General features: G+C 39.5%; 1 protein-coding gene across 3 annotated transcripts in view; it reads right to left on the bottom strand.

The window, feature by feature from the left end:
• CHCHD3 (coiled-coil-helix-coiled-coil-helix domain containing 3) overlaps window positions 1-16,645 on the bottom strand; it is a 276,415-nt gene that overhangs the window by 88,281 nt on the left and 171,489 nt on the right. For all 3 annotated transcript variants that reach the window (XM_047763786.1, XM_047763784.1, XM_047763785.1), the window contains exon 5: window positions 4,466-4,549. In XM_047763786.1, the coding sequence (XP_047619742.1) occupies window positions 4,466-4,549 (84 nt within the window). The remainder of the gene's footprint in view (window positions 1-4,465; window positions 4,550-16,645) is intronic.

Here is a 16,645-nt window from a genome sequence, read left to right as displayed (position 1 = left end):
AATATATGCACTGACGAAAAGGCAATACTGGGCTTTAAAGCTCAACTGTATATTCTCTCTTTCTCAGAGCCCTGGGGCTATCGCTGCAAAGCACAGTGGTCCGTTCTAAGCCCTGAATAGAGAAAAGGAAGAGATCATTAAATTATAATTTCCATGCACAATTCGTACAAGTATTTCCTACCAACAGGATTAATATAAAAGCAAGATCCCAGCATAAAGCTGCTCAGCAGAGAGGATGGCAGTTTAGTGTCTTGTAAATTTGATTTCACTGAAAGCCCTGACACATCATAATAGTGAAATCCTATTTACTGTAGCAAGCAGGAAGGATAATGCTATTTAATACTTGGTATACTGTGTGCCATCAGCGCATAGCTTTGTACTCCGTGTTCTCATCTTACCTTAAGGTTAATACTTCTTGACAGCCTACATGGTAAATAGAGCCCCAAATTAAGTTCTGATCCCACGATTTGCAAATCTTTCCTCTAAAGTTAGGCATAGAAAAACTGGCTCCAGCTAAAGGGATAATTTGAACAGGATGCACTTTTCACAGCTCATCCCGGAGAAAAAAAGTCTCATATCCCTAAAGTGAGATTAAAAACGCATTTCAAGTTTACCCAAACTACATTTCCCACTAGAAAATTCGGAGAGGTTAACAGAAAAGCCAAGGTGTTTGGAGGACTTGTTGAACGGTGAATTAAGGATAAGACCCCCACATCCACTATACTGTATCATTTTTTTTTTGCCCCCGAACACAAAATAGAAAAAAGCCCACCCTGCTTGCAACTTCTAGAATATTTGCAATGCAATAATAAACTTTCTTTAGGGAGTCGCCAAGAGTGAAAAGGGGCTGCCTCTGAACCTATGGTACAGATGACTATTTCAATTACATTAACAAAGGATATGGGGCTCCTGGGCTTTATTACTTTCTCTACCTAACAATTAACACCTAAGTCCATTTATTTGAACTATCATTTACTTGTTAATGATTTAAAAAATTCAGAGCATCTCAAGATACATGCTGAAACCACTTCACTGAAACCTGTCATTTGTAATGGCATTATGATAACAAGTGGCATCAGCTTCTACTGCCTTCAATGTCCAAACTCCTGGACCAGAGAACCTGACCTGTTTCAGCAACTATCAGTAACGGAAACCAGAGAAACTTCCTTGATTTCAAGATGAATAAGGAAACTTGTACAAAATTTCCAGGTGTCAAAGGAATAATCTCTTTCTCTAGGTTGACGAATGGAAGCTAGTTACCAAGGCATATCTACCACAAAGTTATGCTTTTAACTATGGCATTAAATTTGCTATATCACAGTGCATGGTCAAAACATATACATAATTTAGTGTATATGAGCTAATAATATGACCTAGAATCATTGACAACTGTTTAGAAAGCACTTGAGGGGTAAAGTATCAACAGATTTTTTTAACCCATAAATTGAGTTTAAGCAATCATCTCCTTACCCTCCAAAAGGACTGTTTAGGTTTTAGGATTTCAGATGTCAGTGGTCTAACTGAATTCTATTCTGTATTAATCCCTTGAAATGACTGATCCAGCTCTACTCAATGAAATATTTTTACAATGACAGACTTCATCTTGCAGTAAAAATGCATAATAATTTCTTTGCATAAGGAGAACACTGGGCTGGCAATAATCTGTTCTGTTGTCATTTCTCTTTATTATCACTGTTGGCATATTTTCCCCCAAGCTTTGCACAGAGGAACACAGAAACAAAGGTATTAATTGACAAAGAAGAAGTCAAGCAATCAAAAAAGCCAATTAATCATCCAGATGAGCCCGACACTTTATGACGCAATAGAAGATAGGCCACCCACTACAAGTAAAAGGCTTTTAAAAATTGCTCATTTGATGTAAGCGTCACCTTAGAATTTAATTAGTAACTCTCTCCACAGGTGACAAACTAGTAAAGTACTTCCCTTCCTAATGACAATTTATTTTTCACCATTCTCTTTGCATTGCTTTCTTTTGCTCAGCTTGCACAACTCCCTCTCCTTCTTAATTGTATGGGGTTGACTGCAGTGTGTATGCAAATAGCTGCTGAAATCCAGAGGAGCCTGTAAGTAAAAGCGATATATATCCCACCACTCTGTTGACCTGAACATTGTAACAGATTCCAACTACGCTCTCTGATCTCCCTTAGCTTCTCAAGCCACCAGGGCTTTTATAGCTCTTCAGGCTGGGCCAAACCACACGGTTCTTAGGAATGCCAAGAGCAAAGTAGAATCAGTAGAGTGAAATCAATTCAAGTTCATAAATGAGAACTTAGACATGCAAGACACACTAATCACCAGAGAACTCAGGTCTCTGAGATGTCCTGGGGAGGGAGGAGTCCTTCGTCCTAGAAGATCCTGGGAGAGTCTGGACTCTGCCCTGTTACTACAGGGCCTTGGTCCCGCCTCTCATTCCTTTCCAGAGGGCCAACAGACTAGGGGAAACTACGTATTTTCCTAGAGAACATAGGAGGGCAATGGATGTTCCAGAAGCAGGCAATCTAGAGGCTAATGAAATAACCATCAAAAGAGTTGATAAAACAGAGAAAAGGTTTGTTTTCTTTCTAGAGAAGGAATGGTGAGGACTATTATGAACATAGGAATAAATGCCTCAAAAACATTTCTAAACTGCTTGAATGACTATGAATTTCTCACTTCAATGTAAAAGCAGCACAACTTGATATTAAAATAACTCCTGGGAGGGAATTACCGCGCTGCAGTCACTAGGTAATAAGACCTTGTTGATTTCCTCTTGGTCAAATTTTCTCGGAGCTACAGCTGCCGGCCTACGCCACAGCCAAAGCGATGGAGGATCTAGGATATGGTAAGTCTGGGATACTGCTTGAGACAGAGCCATATATTAATAGTCTCCCCCTATGGAAAAATCCATGCTTCCAGCTATAAAAGCCACAGACTCAGAATTTCTTTGAGTTCTTTCCCTCATGTACAAAACCATCAGCAAATCTGGTCAGTTCTGCCTCTGAGATACCCAACCACATTTCATTCCCTCCACTGCTAGTACCCTGGGCCAAGCCATCAGCACCCCATTTCTGAATGACTGCTATTACCCCTTACTAAGCCTCTCCTGCTTCAGCTCTTGCCCAAGACAGCAGCTAGAACACTCCTCTGCTCACACCCTCTCTAGCTTTTTCAAACATACCAAGCACACCCTACTTCAGGGTTGCGGCTGGCTTGCTTCTCCATTGCTACAGACCTCTTTCCGAATAGGATCCTACTGGACGACCCCTCTCCACCTGACCCCACACCGACACCTGGGACTGCTTTTCCCTGCGTTACTGTCTGCCATAGTATCACAATCTGCCATTCCATGTGTTAACGGGGTTTTAACTGAATTTAAGCTCCACAATGACAGACATTTGGTTCATTTTCTTTATTAGTGTATCTCTGGCACTACCAGGGCCTGACATATTTGGTAGATACCGGCTCAAAGAATGAGAAAACAGTCCCTATATTCAAGAAACACTTAGTCCAATGACACACAGAGACAGATGAAAACATTTAACACATAAATATTTGCACTGAATTGGGCTTTATAATCTCTTATTTTTCCCTGCTTTCTTATTAAACATTCTATTCTAAACCAATCAAATTTTGGGGGTCTCGCCCTCAGATTACAGAACAGTGGGATGATCAGAGCCTTGAGGCTATTGCTGCCAGGATCATGGGGGAAAGGGCTCTGCTCTCATCTTTCAATAAAGCAGTTGGTCCAATCAAAAAAAAAAAGGGGGGGGGAGGGGGGAGGGAAGGTGTCTCAATCAAAAAGAAGCAAAAGCTAGCTTTGAAACCCCATGGTCTACGTATGAAATTATTTTAGACAACAAATACACTTCACTGAACAGGGGCCCTGGATGCTGTAACTCACATTCTTAAGCCCATTGCCTTCTTTTGTTTCAGCCTAACTTCCTTCTTTGCATCTCTCTCAAGTTCTAGGGCCATGAAGACTGAAGGTACTATCTCCACTCCTCTTAATTCTTCTCCTGAGTCCTACTATTCAGCTCACGTCCACCAGTTTTGAAAGGGACATACATTTTTCAGCCACAATGCAGTGAAACTGAGCTTTCACAAAGACAATTCATCCTTTAAAGCACTACCATTTCTAGGAACGTGTTCAAGTTCAGTCAATGTCTGGGACAGCTAAGAGTAGCACTCTACTACTGGACCTGGAGACAATGCAGGGAAAATAGCTGGGCGAGTTCCTGAGTGGTAAAAAGCATCAATGAACCAATAATAGAACCGTATGCAAAACTACCGAAGTCGAAGTAGCATTATCTTCGAGAATGATCTACCTGCTTGGCCTTCTCAGTTCCTGGCCACTTTTTAACTAGAAAAAGCAGTTACAGTTCTAGTGTATTGATTTTTAAGTAAGTATATGAGAACGCTGCAGATGTGGTAAGAGAAGAGAATCAGTAACAAGGAATAGTCATACCCTCTCCTCCAGTCTAGCCAGCTGCTCTTTGTAGAATGCATCCTGCTTCTTTATCACCCGATCTTTTTCTTCCAGCTGCTTAGCCTAAAAAAAGAAATGAAGAATATACTATATCAAGAAAAAGCAGCAACAGCAAAGCAAAAGTCAAGTATAAATTGCATTAGAAATAAGCATACAAAGCTGAAGATTTTTGCAATCTATTAGGGCTCTGCCATAGAAAAACATTAATAAGACGATGATTGCTGTATTTAAATGTAAAGAATGAGTCTGCATTGTTTTGGTTTTTTTTGTAACAGCTGTGTCCTACTTTGTCCAAATGTATTTGGAAATGTCAGAATACAGCACAGACAGTTTTATTTAACTTCTCTTTCGAAGAGTAATTTCAAGGATTAATATTTTGCACAATAAAACTTTGATTATATTCCAGGCATAAGACACATGGTTATTAACCTTCTTTCCTGAACAACAACAACAAAAATGCCTATAACATTTTGTTCATAAACCTTATGCTTGTGAGCCTTAAATTACCCAGTGAAACCTTCGTATAGACATGTATTATTCTATTTCCTTTTTAATCAAGTAACTGTCTCCTAATTTACAAGATTTCTTTGTACAAAATTAAAAATCAAGTAATAAAATACTGATTCTTGAAAAAAATGACAATGGATTTTTTCAAGATAAATTTAAAAATTCATTTCTTAAACTGTTTCTACCTTTATTATGTTTAAGTGAGCTTTACCTGAAAAGAGACCCTCCTACATGACCCTATGTTAGAAAAGTTAACATAATGTTTGTTCAATGAATGCTGAATACATGACTGACTAGGAATTTTAAGAAATTAGCAAAGCGTATGTTTTGACTTTCCCACTCTTATGCCGTATTTTCTTTGCGTCATGATCAAGTGTTACCTGGCCTCAACCAGTGTGGAAGTAACTGTCACTATCAGCTTAATTTAGGAGAATCCATTTGCATATTTGTTGTAGCTCATTGTTTTCTACTTATTCATAAGACTAAATTTCATACTTCATATTTATTCATACTTACTTTGACTTCAATATCCTGCAGCATGTTAAAAACAAAGAAACCATTATTTAACAGCAGAAGTACCTTTTCCCTCCTAATGTCAACTGAAAAATCTGATGGATAAAATCCATCTAAAAAGTAAACCAAAGTAGGCAACTGGGAGAAAACTTAGAGGGCTTGCATAACTTGGGACATACTTAGATGTCAACGTGCTATTACAGTTTGGGTAGAAGTCAATGAAAAGTTTGTGCTGCATGCTTATGAATAAATAAAAACAAAATATTGAGATTAGATAAAAATGCACAAAAATACATACAAGTACATAATCTATGCTCCTTGATACACCACAGTAAAAACCTTACCAGTCTGTCAGGAATATAAGAAAAAAATAAAAAGTAAATGAAGAAAGAATTTTTAATAAAGCCAAGTGTGAATAAAATACACATGATAATATGATTGAAAGTGAAAAGAGTGGTACATATGTACAATGGAATACTATTCAGCCATAAAAAATGACAAAATAATGTCATTTGCAGCAACATGGATGGAACTAGAGACTCTCACACTAAGTGAAGTGAGTTACAAAGAGGACAAACACCATAGGATATCACTTATATGTAGAGCCTAAAATATGGCACAAATGACCTATCTACAAAACAAACAGTTCATGGACACAGAGGGCAGACTCATGTTTGCCAAGGGGGAGGGGAGGGGGAGGGTGATGGGGAATTTGCGGATGGTAGATGCAGACTGTTTCATTTAGAACGGATGTGTGGTAGGGCCCCGCTGTACAGCACAGGGAACTGTACCTAGTCTATTGGGTAAAAACCTGATTGGAAAAAAAAATGGGTGTCTATGGACGGCTGGGTCACACTGCTGCACAGGAGAAAGTAAAGGAACACTGTGAATCAACTATACTTTAATTTGAAAAAAAGAAGTAAAACAAAAAAAGTGAAAAGACCTTTCTAACTAAATTCAACACATACCCAAAATATAACTAAAGGAAATGCAAGAGAATAGATTTATGAGAATTCCCATAAAATAAAAAACATTAAACAAAACGAATAAGCAAAGAAATACCATCCCCGAACTGTGAGAATAGTGTTACTAACATTAGAGCACTTGAAAAAACTAAGGCCTCTACCCAAACCCAACCCCAAAAATAGCCAAGAAAAAAAAAAAGGCAAATGACATAAACTAGCAAGTCACACAAAAATATAAACACATTTTAACAACACCAACCCCCCTAAGAAATCATAAAATGAGTTAAAATAAAAAATTCTATAATTCATCAAACTGAAAATATATATAAAATAATAATAATATTGCCAAGATACACGAAAACATGCGCTTCAAGAAGCTGCTAGTCAGAATGTAAACTGGGACAACCACTTTTAAAATCAATTTAACAAAATGTAAATAAGTTTTAAAATTGTACATATGCACTGATCTAAACACTCTTCTTTTAGGACTTAAGTAATTATGGCAACATGCCAAGACAGTCATAATAAGGTTATTTAGAAATACAAAGAGACAAAAAAAAAAACAAACCAATCTAGCAGTTATTACTGAAATATGCTCAAAATATACGAAGGAAAAAAAAAGGACTATAATCTTTTCTTCTTTGTGTGTGTGTAGGGAAGAAGAGAAAAAAAGACCAGAAGGATACTCAACAAAATGTCAACAGAGGTTGTAACAGGGTGGTAGACTTATGGGTGGCTTCTAATTATTTTTCTTTCTTTCTATTTTCCAAATGAAAAATAAATATACTTTATAGTCAAAATACAAAGGAGGGAATTATTTAATTCTGCTTCTTGATTATGGTAGTAGTTATACAACTGCATGCGTTTCTCAAAAACTCATAGAACTGTTTACCACAAAGAATGAATTTACAGAAAATTTTAAGTGGATCCAAATACAGCATATTACAATTTATGAAAATAGCTATATAAATATAGGGATATGTGTGTGTATATAGCTTTACTTATGTTAATCTACTTATCAGTTAGCCAATTTTATGTCTAGATATTTAATTCTAGGAAGTAATATTAAGAAAAACACACAAAACTTGATATCTAAGAAAATGCAGCCAACTTTTTTTTTTTTTGGTCTTTTTTAGGGCAGCACCCGTAGTATATGGAAGTTCCCAGGCTAGGGGTTGAACTGGAGCTACAGCTGCTGGTCCTACACCACAGCTGCAGCAGTGCTAGATCCGAGCCACATCTGCAACCTACACCACAGCTCAGAGCAACACAGCATCCTTAACCCACTGAGAGAGGCAAAGCATTGAACCTGTGTCTGCATGAATGCTAGTCACATTCATTCTGCTGAGCCATGACAGGAACTCCCCAACATTCATTAAAGCAACAAAAAAGTATGAACAACAGAAGTTTGTGTAAATGAGACATGGTCCAACAATAGGATATTTATTATAAAGATTTCAGTCTGGCCACAATGATCTAACATTGACAGTTATTAAAAATAATGTTTGAATAGAATAATTGATATTTTTAAACTCAAATTATTAAGTGGGGGGGGAAATGGTCACAAATTACCATGTACACTAAGTTCTTAATTTGGTTAAGAAATAGGGGTGGGGAACAGAAAGGATGGGCAGAGAAGGTTAAGCACATGGTTATACAGACAAAGAAAATGCAAATGCATATTAAGATGATAACAGTGTATATGGTATGCAAAGTAGGGCATTTTTTCTCACTTGGACTATTCTCTATTTTCCAAAATTTCTACAATGAAGTTGTAGTTTTTTTAATAAAAAAATATTTGTAAACATCAATATCAATATATATTTATCCTTGACTATCAGATGGAAACATAACATGATTCAAAAGCTAAAAACAGTGAGCTATTAAGTCATTGTTAACAGCCAAATTGATAATTTAACAACTTCAACAGGTATTTATAGCATGGAAATTAGTTTATTTTACTAAATCCTTAATGCATTAGCATTTGATTCTCTCTCCCATTCAATGTACGATTCCCCCCATCATGGTTCTTAAAACATTTTCACTAAATGACGTTTCTTTTGTTTACATTTAGTTGCACAGTGCGATTTTTTTAAAGCAGAGAAAATGTAACGGACATTCTGTTATGGCTATTTAGAAAACACTAAGAATTCAGTCCTACAAGTACACTGCTTTAGCCTAAAATGGACTAGCCGACAACCAAATTTTGAGAGGTCGATTACCATGCAAATAAAAGAAATATTCCCATTCATTTTTCTAAGCTGTAATCTCTGCAATGTTTTAAAGCAATATGCCAAAGGTCAGGTATGCACACAAAAGAGGACTACCTCCAAAGACCTCACAACATCCAGCCACAGGCTAAGATCACAAATCTCTCCCTAGACTAAACAGAATCGATAGTGTGAGATCCACTGGGGAGAATAACAGAGCAAAAAACATGGCCACAGCACTTCAGTAGCACATTGCTTTGAAACAGTTAATGTGATGCTGGGAGGAAAAGTCACACAACGTGAATCCTGAAACTTAAATAAGCCTGGAATACACTGACTAAACTAATAGCTCCCGTAGATGGAGAGTCACATGCAACTTAAGAAAAAGCAGTAAACTGACTGCAAGGAATAAAACTTCTATGTTTAACTCTCTAACAGATATGGAACCACTGTAAACGAACACTGAAAACAAGGAGAATTACAACAATATTCACTGTTACAGCAGAATTGTTTCTTAGGGAGAGAAAATGAATGTTAAAACATTTCCCCCGTCTCCTGTTTGCTATTCCTCCTTGAAAAGAAATGTGTACTGCTTAGTTTTCAAATCCTGTAAGACTTGGGATAACATGATTGGGCTTGAAAACATGCTGGAGAGTGCCTAAGTGGATCATTATGGAAAACGAGAGCGTCCCACATACAAGAGCGAGAAAATAAGGAAATCAAGATACACGAAACCCAACGAGTAAACATTTTGATGTTTTAACTCAGTGTTGGTAGCCAGATTCAAAATGAAGCATACATGTATTTATTTCCTTAAAGACTTGCCTCTTTTCAGAAGAGACCTAAAGGTGTTTACAACAAAGGATATAATAAAGGCAACAGAAATAAAAACGGGGATTGTATCCGTGACATAAAGGGAGCTTTCCACATACCTTTCCACGCACATTCCTAGAGAAATCCTCGTAGCAAAAACCTAGCATAGTAGCTCAGCGATCTTAGGCCTGGCTGCTCCCGGGGACTGAGATGGGGCACAGGCTGCATGTGCGGAGAACGCAGTGACATCACAGCCACTGAGCTCAGAGGCAGCACTATTACTTCACACATCGAGAACAAGGCCTGTAAGGGAAGGTTCTGTGCCATGGGAAAGCTTTTCAAAGTTCCTTAAAAAGTCAGTGTTCAATTTTAATAGCTCAAGGAAAAAAACAAAGCAGGTACCAGCTCAATTTTCCATGGGGTGACATCACGAAGCCAAAAATTACCAGGGTTGAGAAAAGGCAACAACGCTAAATCAATCTCAACAGGAAATCCCTGTAACTACATTTCTTACCATTCTAAATCTCGAAATAAGTCTGAAACATACATATAATGAACTGAAGAAGATACAATTTTTACAATCATATGGAGACTCTGTGGTAGGCAAAATTACTCTATACATCTATCAACTCACACACACAAATCAGAGCAGGGAAAAGAGTTTGATTCCACATCAGAACTACATGTAAAGCAGAGCATACAGGAACCTAATAAAATTATACGCTGACATATAACAGAGAGAAAGACTGGAAATATCCAGAGGGGCTGAACCATAAACGTGTAAGGTAACACTACATTTAGAAGCCGTAGAACATGATCACTGTGAATAGCAATTAGCCGTTACAAAATAATTAAAGTGGCCGTGTACTCAATTAGCCGAATCCTAGACTTCCGTTACAAATGAGAAATTACATGGGGCTCACTGAGCCTTTATCAAGTGGCATTAGTAAACAAAGAGTTAAGACTCAAAGCACCGTATTCCAAACCACACCAGAAGGTGGCCTTCAAATGGGTAATTCATTTACATGAACCTGAATGATGCAGCCTATTACCAACTTTAGCATACTTTTCAATGTCTACTTAGAGGCATTAAACCTAAGCTATGAGCAAACCCCAGACAGAAATGATATGTCCACTAACACAGTAATATGACCTGACATAAGTTGAATATAGACCAAGAAATGAAAGACAAAGCCCATTCTTCCAACAGACTTCTTGATCTGAAGTCTGAAATTCACACACCAAGATTTGATCAAATCCATTTGTTTCTTCCCCAAAAGAGCTTAGAGACCTTGGTCTCCATGTCAGCTTCTTCATACTGATAATGTGCTAGAAAGAGCCTACTGAGTATGTCCCCTGCCATTTGGGGGCATATCTGCCTCTGCTTTTGAAAAAAGAGAGCACAGGCAAAGATGAGTGGTTTTTAAAATTAAAAAGTAAACCAACAATGAAGTGAGGAGGTTGTTAGGTACAATAAATTGAGAACAGAAAGCGACCTACTGGCACTTTGCTTTAACATTTTTCCAGTAGTTCTCTCATAACATTTCTGCAGATCATGCTACTTGACAAAAGCAGCAAAATTAAGTGCTACATGGAAATTAGAAACAATATAAAAGCTTTCTTCTACAGCTCTGGAGAGAACATTTTTAAACCACACAAATACTTCTGCAGTGTTCTAGTATAATTCAGAACTTACCGGAGCTATGACATACTAAGAAATCCACTTGGTGGGGAGTCGAAAGACTCAGATGCCCATTTAACTCTGCTAAATTACGTGACCATGCACGGACCAAGTCCAGACCCCTATCCATGCCCCAAACTCCTGAATATTCTTCTTTCATGTGGCCTTTGCCATGTCATACCCTTGCCTCTCACACTCTGGCACCTCACAAAGCTTTCCAACATGTCTCTTAGGGTAACTGTCTTTGACTCGGCCTTGTGTTATACATGTTTACATTCCCACTATCCCTGTGTTCAACTTCAGGCTAAGACAAGAAAAGGGATTTACCCCATCTTCCCCAAAGGAAACACTCAGAGGACATGATAGCTGAAATGAAACTTAGTGCACTGAGGAGAAGAGTTTGTAGGAGGGAAACAGAGAGAGCTTCTGGGAGACAAATCTGCCACAGCACCTGAGACTGACTTCAAAGTACCAGAGCATACACAGTGTGAGATTATGTGTCCATATTACTTAGATGAGGCTCTAGACTAGGTGCTGCCAGCTTATTAGTCTAGAATCCACCATCCAGAAGTGATCACCAAGTATGCTTACTGAAAACTCAAATTTGGAAGTTCACCAAGTAGAGGTGGCTACGACCAGGGCTTCACTCACCCATGGTTGATCAACAGTGATGTTTTGCTAGCAGAGTGACTGCTGGAAATGAGATTTAAATACTGAAATCGGTTCATTAACCAGCAGGACAAATGTTAGATCTTCTTACTAGTAAAATGAAAACTATCAAAAAGATAGAAGGGGTAGCTATCATTTTATAAAGCTACTCCTACACCTGCTGTGTGAACAAGTTATGAGACCATGTGAGGTTATGAGAACAAGGCCGGTGACTAACTTTAGGGACAGTGCCTCGGGCTTGATCTCTAACAGTCCTGTGTCCAGCCATTCTCTTAGGAAAGAGATTCTCACCGTCAGCACTACTGACCTTTGGGGCTAGATGACTTCTTGCTGGGGAACCTGTCTTGTGCACTGCAGAACGTTTAGTAGCACACCTGGCTTCTATGACGCCAGTAACACTACCAGCTCCCTGAGCTGTGAAAACTGAACACGTTTCCAGACACTGCCAAATGCCCCTGGGAGGCCTAATTTAAGAGAATTACTGGTTGTCTGAGGCCAACTATAAGCAGCCTCACCTGCCTCAGATGGGCCTTTCCTGCAAAGGGCACTTAGAGGAACCAACGGCGGGGACTTGAATGAGATTTCCAGCACAAGTTGTGAACCACTTTGTACTGCCTGCTACTACCTTTTCACTGAGTAAATGTCTGTATGTACCGCAGAACAGGGCTAAAGACCTGGTCACGCTGTAACCTGCTTGTAGGGTTGGCCTGCAAATGATAATGTAGAGAAGCAACCAGACTGCTTACATGTATGTGGTTAATCACATCCCAGTGAGAGAAGAAACTGGAAATTTTAATTTATTCTTTTTCAACTAAGTAGGAAAAGCATAAAACAAGTTCCTCAGTCCTATCCTTTGTACAGCTCCCTGTAAAAACAGAATCAATGCCTAAATAACATGTAAGGTTTGAATCCAGGTAACTGATGTCTGCTTCAGGCAGAACTCACAGGCACTGGTACTGGCTGTTTACCATTTGTTCTGCGTGGGTCGTGACGGTGCCAGTCCTATTGTTAAATATTTTACGGATCATTCCTAAGAACAGGCATATTATGATTCCATTATGATTTACAAGTTGCATGTTACAAAGCAACGTGATATTTCAACGTGAAAGGTGCTGAAACATATCACCTCATCAACTCAGCGTCATAAATTCTGTGCTCCTCTCCCAACAGCCTTTTTTAAAAAGAATGCCCATCACAATGCCCAGCACATAAGAAACAGTAAATAAACGCTGAGGCAAGGGACATGTACTGTTTGGGTTTTAGAATTTTCAAATACGCAGTTTTTATTTTCTCTAATGACACTAGGTTTAGCTCCTTTGTGCTAAACAGACTATCCAGGACCAGGTGAATGTAAACATGCATCAAGTCTAAATGACCGTGTGTCCTTACACTTAGCAACTGCATAGAAACCAAAGTTTCAGAAGCCCAAGTTCTATAACATAAATAAGGACTCCATGTCACAGAGTCATTAGGAAGATCAGGAACTTCAAGATTACAATTTATAATTGAAAGAGGAAAACGTGGTTAAAAAAAAGAAAAAAAAAGGCCAAAATCAATAAAACTACTGTGTGAGTATAAGAACTTAGAACAGGAAGGAGCTTGGAGCTTTTATTAGAAAATTCAGCTACAGAACAGACGAAACCCTTGAATGTTACCATTACATGTGAAGGTGGAGTGGTCTCCACTCTGGACCACAGCTGAGAGAGCAGAAATGCATTATGTAACCTAAGCTGCAATTATACTGCAACGCCTCTATCTTCTTATTCCATCATGTGGAGACTAATACTTCCATTTCCAGGCACGTACACAGAATCTTGTTTTACCACGGAGATTACACATCTCAGAAGCACTCTAACACAGAGTTAAGAGTTAAACTATACTATACTAGCTAAACTGTACTTTTGGTGCCAAGGTATTTTGGTGTCACTAATCTGACAAATAAATTGGACAACAACAGGGAGACAATTACTGCAATGACTTCTCAATTCCTTTTCTTTGTATTAACTTGTATTTGTTCAGTTTAAATTTAGATTTAATGTTCACATTATTGAAACCAATTGGCCAGAGTCAATCTTTTTTCTCTTGCAATCTATTTCACATCCAAAGCTGGGGGGGGAGGGGGACCAAAAAATAAAAACCATCTAGAGATGATCTAGCTCATTTTAGAGGAAATAAGAGGCTCTGGGTTTCTTTATGACCGAGGGGTAGAGGGAATTTTTTTGGGGGGGGGGGGTTTGATTTGTTTTGTTTTGTTTTTCCCCACACCCACAGCATATGGAAGTTCCCAGGCCAGGGATCAAATTCAAGTCACAGCTGCAACCTGCACCACAGCTGTGGCAACACCAGATCCTTAACCCACTGTGCCACAGCAGGAACTCTGAGGGAGTTCTCAAAGGTCAGGGAGAAAGGTGGCTCTGGGAACCCTGCCTCTTGACAGCAGTGCACTTAGCATCACTCCCTGATCATAGTTCATGCCTGTTTGACTTTAAGGGAAGACAATGTAAAAATGACTAGCCAAACATGTATAGTTACTTTCAACTGCTCAACACAGCAAGATTTTTACAAGATATCCTGTAAGAGTTAATGCAGAATATCCTTAAAATGTCTTCCAATCTACCCAGGTAGCCTATCCATTCAAGTCCTCTGGGATGAAGATGCTGAGATAGAATCAGAAGTTCAGGAGATTTATCAGCAGGAAGGATAAAGGAGAGAGGGAGCAGAAGACAGGGACTGCCTTCCACGAGGCTGTGGGCCCGACACCTGCGATGGGAAGACAGGGAGATGAGGGAGGGAGGAAACCACGGTGCTACTCTGAGAAAACCTTGGCCAGGCCTATGGGGAGGCCCAGAGCAGAGACCACACATGAGATGACTCTGTGTCAAGCAGAACGGCCCTGCTCTAGAACCCAAGCCTCACACTGTCAGTCACCACTGCAGGAGATCCCAACACTGCCGCACCTTCCACGGCAGGTTCTCCCTAAAAGAGAGAGCTGAAGGGCACATGGCCATGTCATCCTCTTTGCCACATAACACAAAACAAAGAAGGACAACAAGGAACTTTGAGCAGGTCTTGAATTTCAGCTTCTAGTTCAAAGAGAAAGTAAACCAACAAAGAAAAATGAGATTGTATCTGTTGGCATGTGACAGTTCCCTTTAGAACTGCTTCGTCTGTGTGGGCCAGGCAGAGTAAACCCCAATGGAATACAATTTGATCCAGAAATTCCATACAGTAGAAAAAGCTACAAAACAGCCATCAGACAATTAAAGCTTTAAATCTAGATTGGCTGCTAACTCATGATCTTGGGCAAGTCAACCTTTGGAGTGTTCTTCGAAACTGCAAAGGGATGGGCTAAATAACACCTAAGAGCCCTTCAACACTTGCATTTTAGGCATTACATTTACCAGGACACTTCTTCTATTCTTCATTTTTGAATCGACTCGTCAGCTAGGCCAGAGGAAAATCAACAAACACGTACGCTCTGCTGCCAAATCGCTAGGCTGCTACAAGCACACATTAAACAACACTTGGAAATAACCATGTGTACATGACACCTGGTTGCCAGGGGCAGACACTGCGCAGAAACAGCAAGGCTCCCTCTCTGTCTAACTTGGCACCACTGGTGGGTTTGCAAATACTGGTGAAGCGACGGGGACTTCACCTGCTCTTTGAGGCTCAGCGCTGTTCGCCGGGCTGTTTCTAGTACTTAACACTGCCTGGCGGATTCAAAAAGGTCAAGCTCAAGGGTGACGTGGGGCACGTCCTGAGTCAACTCACTGCTGCTAACCAAATCACACTATGTTCAGAAAACTGGGCATCCTCATCTCAGTTATGGTGCTTTAAAGAGAACAGTACTGCAGAACTACATCATATGCACACTAAGCTTACACCACTCCAACTACTCAGGTTAAAGAGGTGAGAGAGAAAAATTTAAGCAGTGTACAGGTTCCCACCCATCCACAGGAAGCCTGGCCAGCCTGGCCAGCTCGGCCAGCTCGACTCTCTGCCTGCCTCATCCCCTACGTGCCCCAACTCTTCCCAGTGAATGAAATGTTAGTGGCTCCAGATAGTTTCCGTTCACAAAACCCTCACATGAACGCCAGCATTTCATCTACTGCTCAACCAAAGAAACCGACTGACCCAATAAGGGGGGAAGAATAGCAATGCTGGACTCTTAAGAGCAAATCTGAACAAAGAGAATCTGCTTCACAAGCAGATTTTTTTTTAATTAGTCTTATTAAGGTATAACTTGCAAATAAAATTCACGGGTTGATGTTAAAACCAAATCCTTAAGTAAGATTTGACTCTACTGTAAACCAAGAAAATCTGACACTGGAAAAGAAGGATAAAAATTATATTTTAAAACATCCTCATCAATGGCCACTGGTAATTTTAAAAGTATGCAGGAGTGCCTGGCTCTCACGAGACATCCCATCTTTCCCCAAACTTAACTCTCAGGGATTTTAAAAACTCTTTATCTAGGAATTCCCACCGTGGCTCAGCAGAAATGAATCCAACTAGTATCCATGAAGATGCAGGTTTGATCCCTGGCCCCACTTATAGTGGATCGGGGATGCAGTTGTGCTGTGAGCTGTGGTGTAGGTTGCAGACACAGCTCAGATCCTGCATTGCTGTGGCTGTGGCAGAGACTGGTAGCTGCAGCTCCAAATCGACCCCTAGCCTTGGAACTTCCACGGATGTGGCCTTAAAAAGCAAAAAACAAAAATCTTTAGCCTCTGTATGAAGCCTCCAGCTTACTATTCCAAGGAAAAAAAGGTTAAGAGATGAGATCATGGGACTAACT

This window comes from Phacochoerus africanus, chromosome 16 (assembly GCF_016906955.1).
Source record: "Phacochoerus africanus isolate WHEZ1 chromosome 16, ROS_Pafr_v1, whole genome shotgun sequence".
Taxonomy (NCBI): domain Eukaryota; kingdom Metazoa; phylum Chordata; class Mammalia; order Artiodactyla; family Suidae; genus Phacochoerus; species Phacochoerus africanus.
The sequence above is the reverse complement of the archived record's forward strand: the minus strand, read 5'-3'. Positions and strand labels throughout refer to the sequence as shown.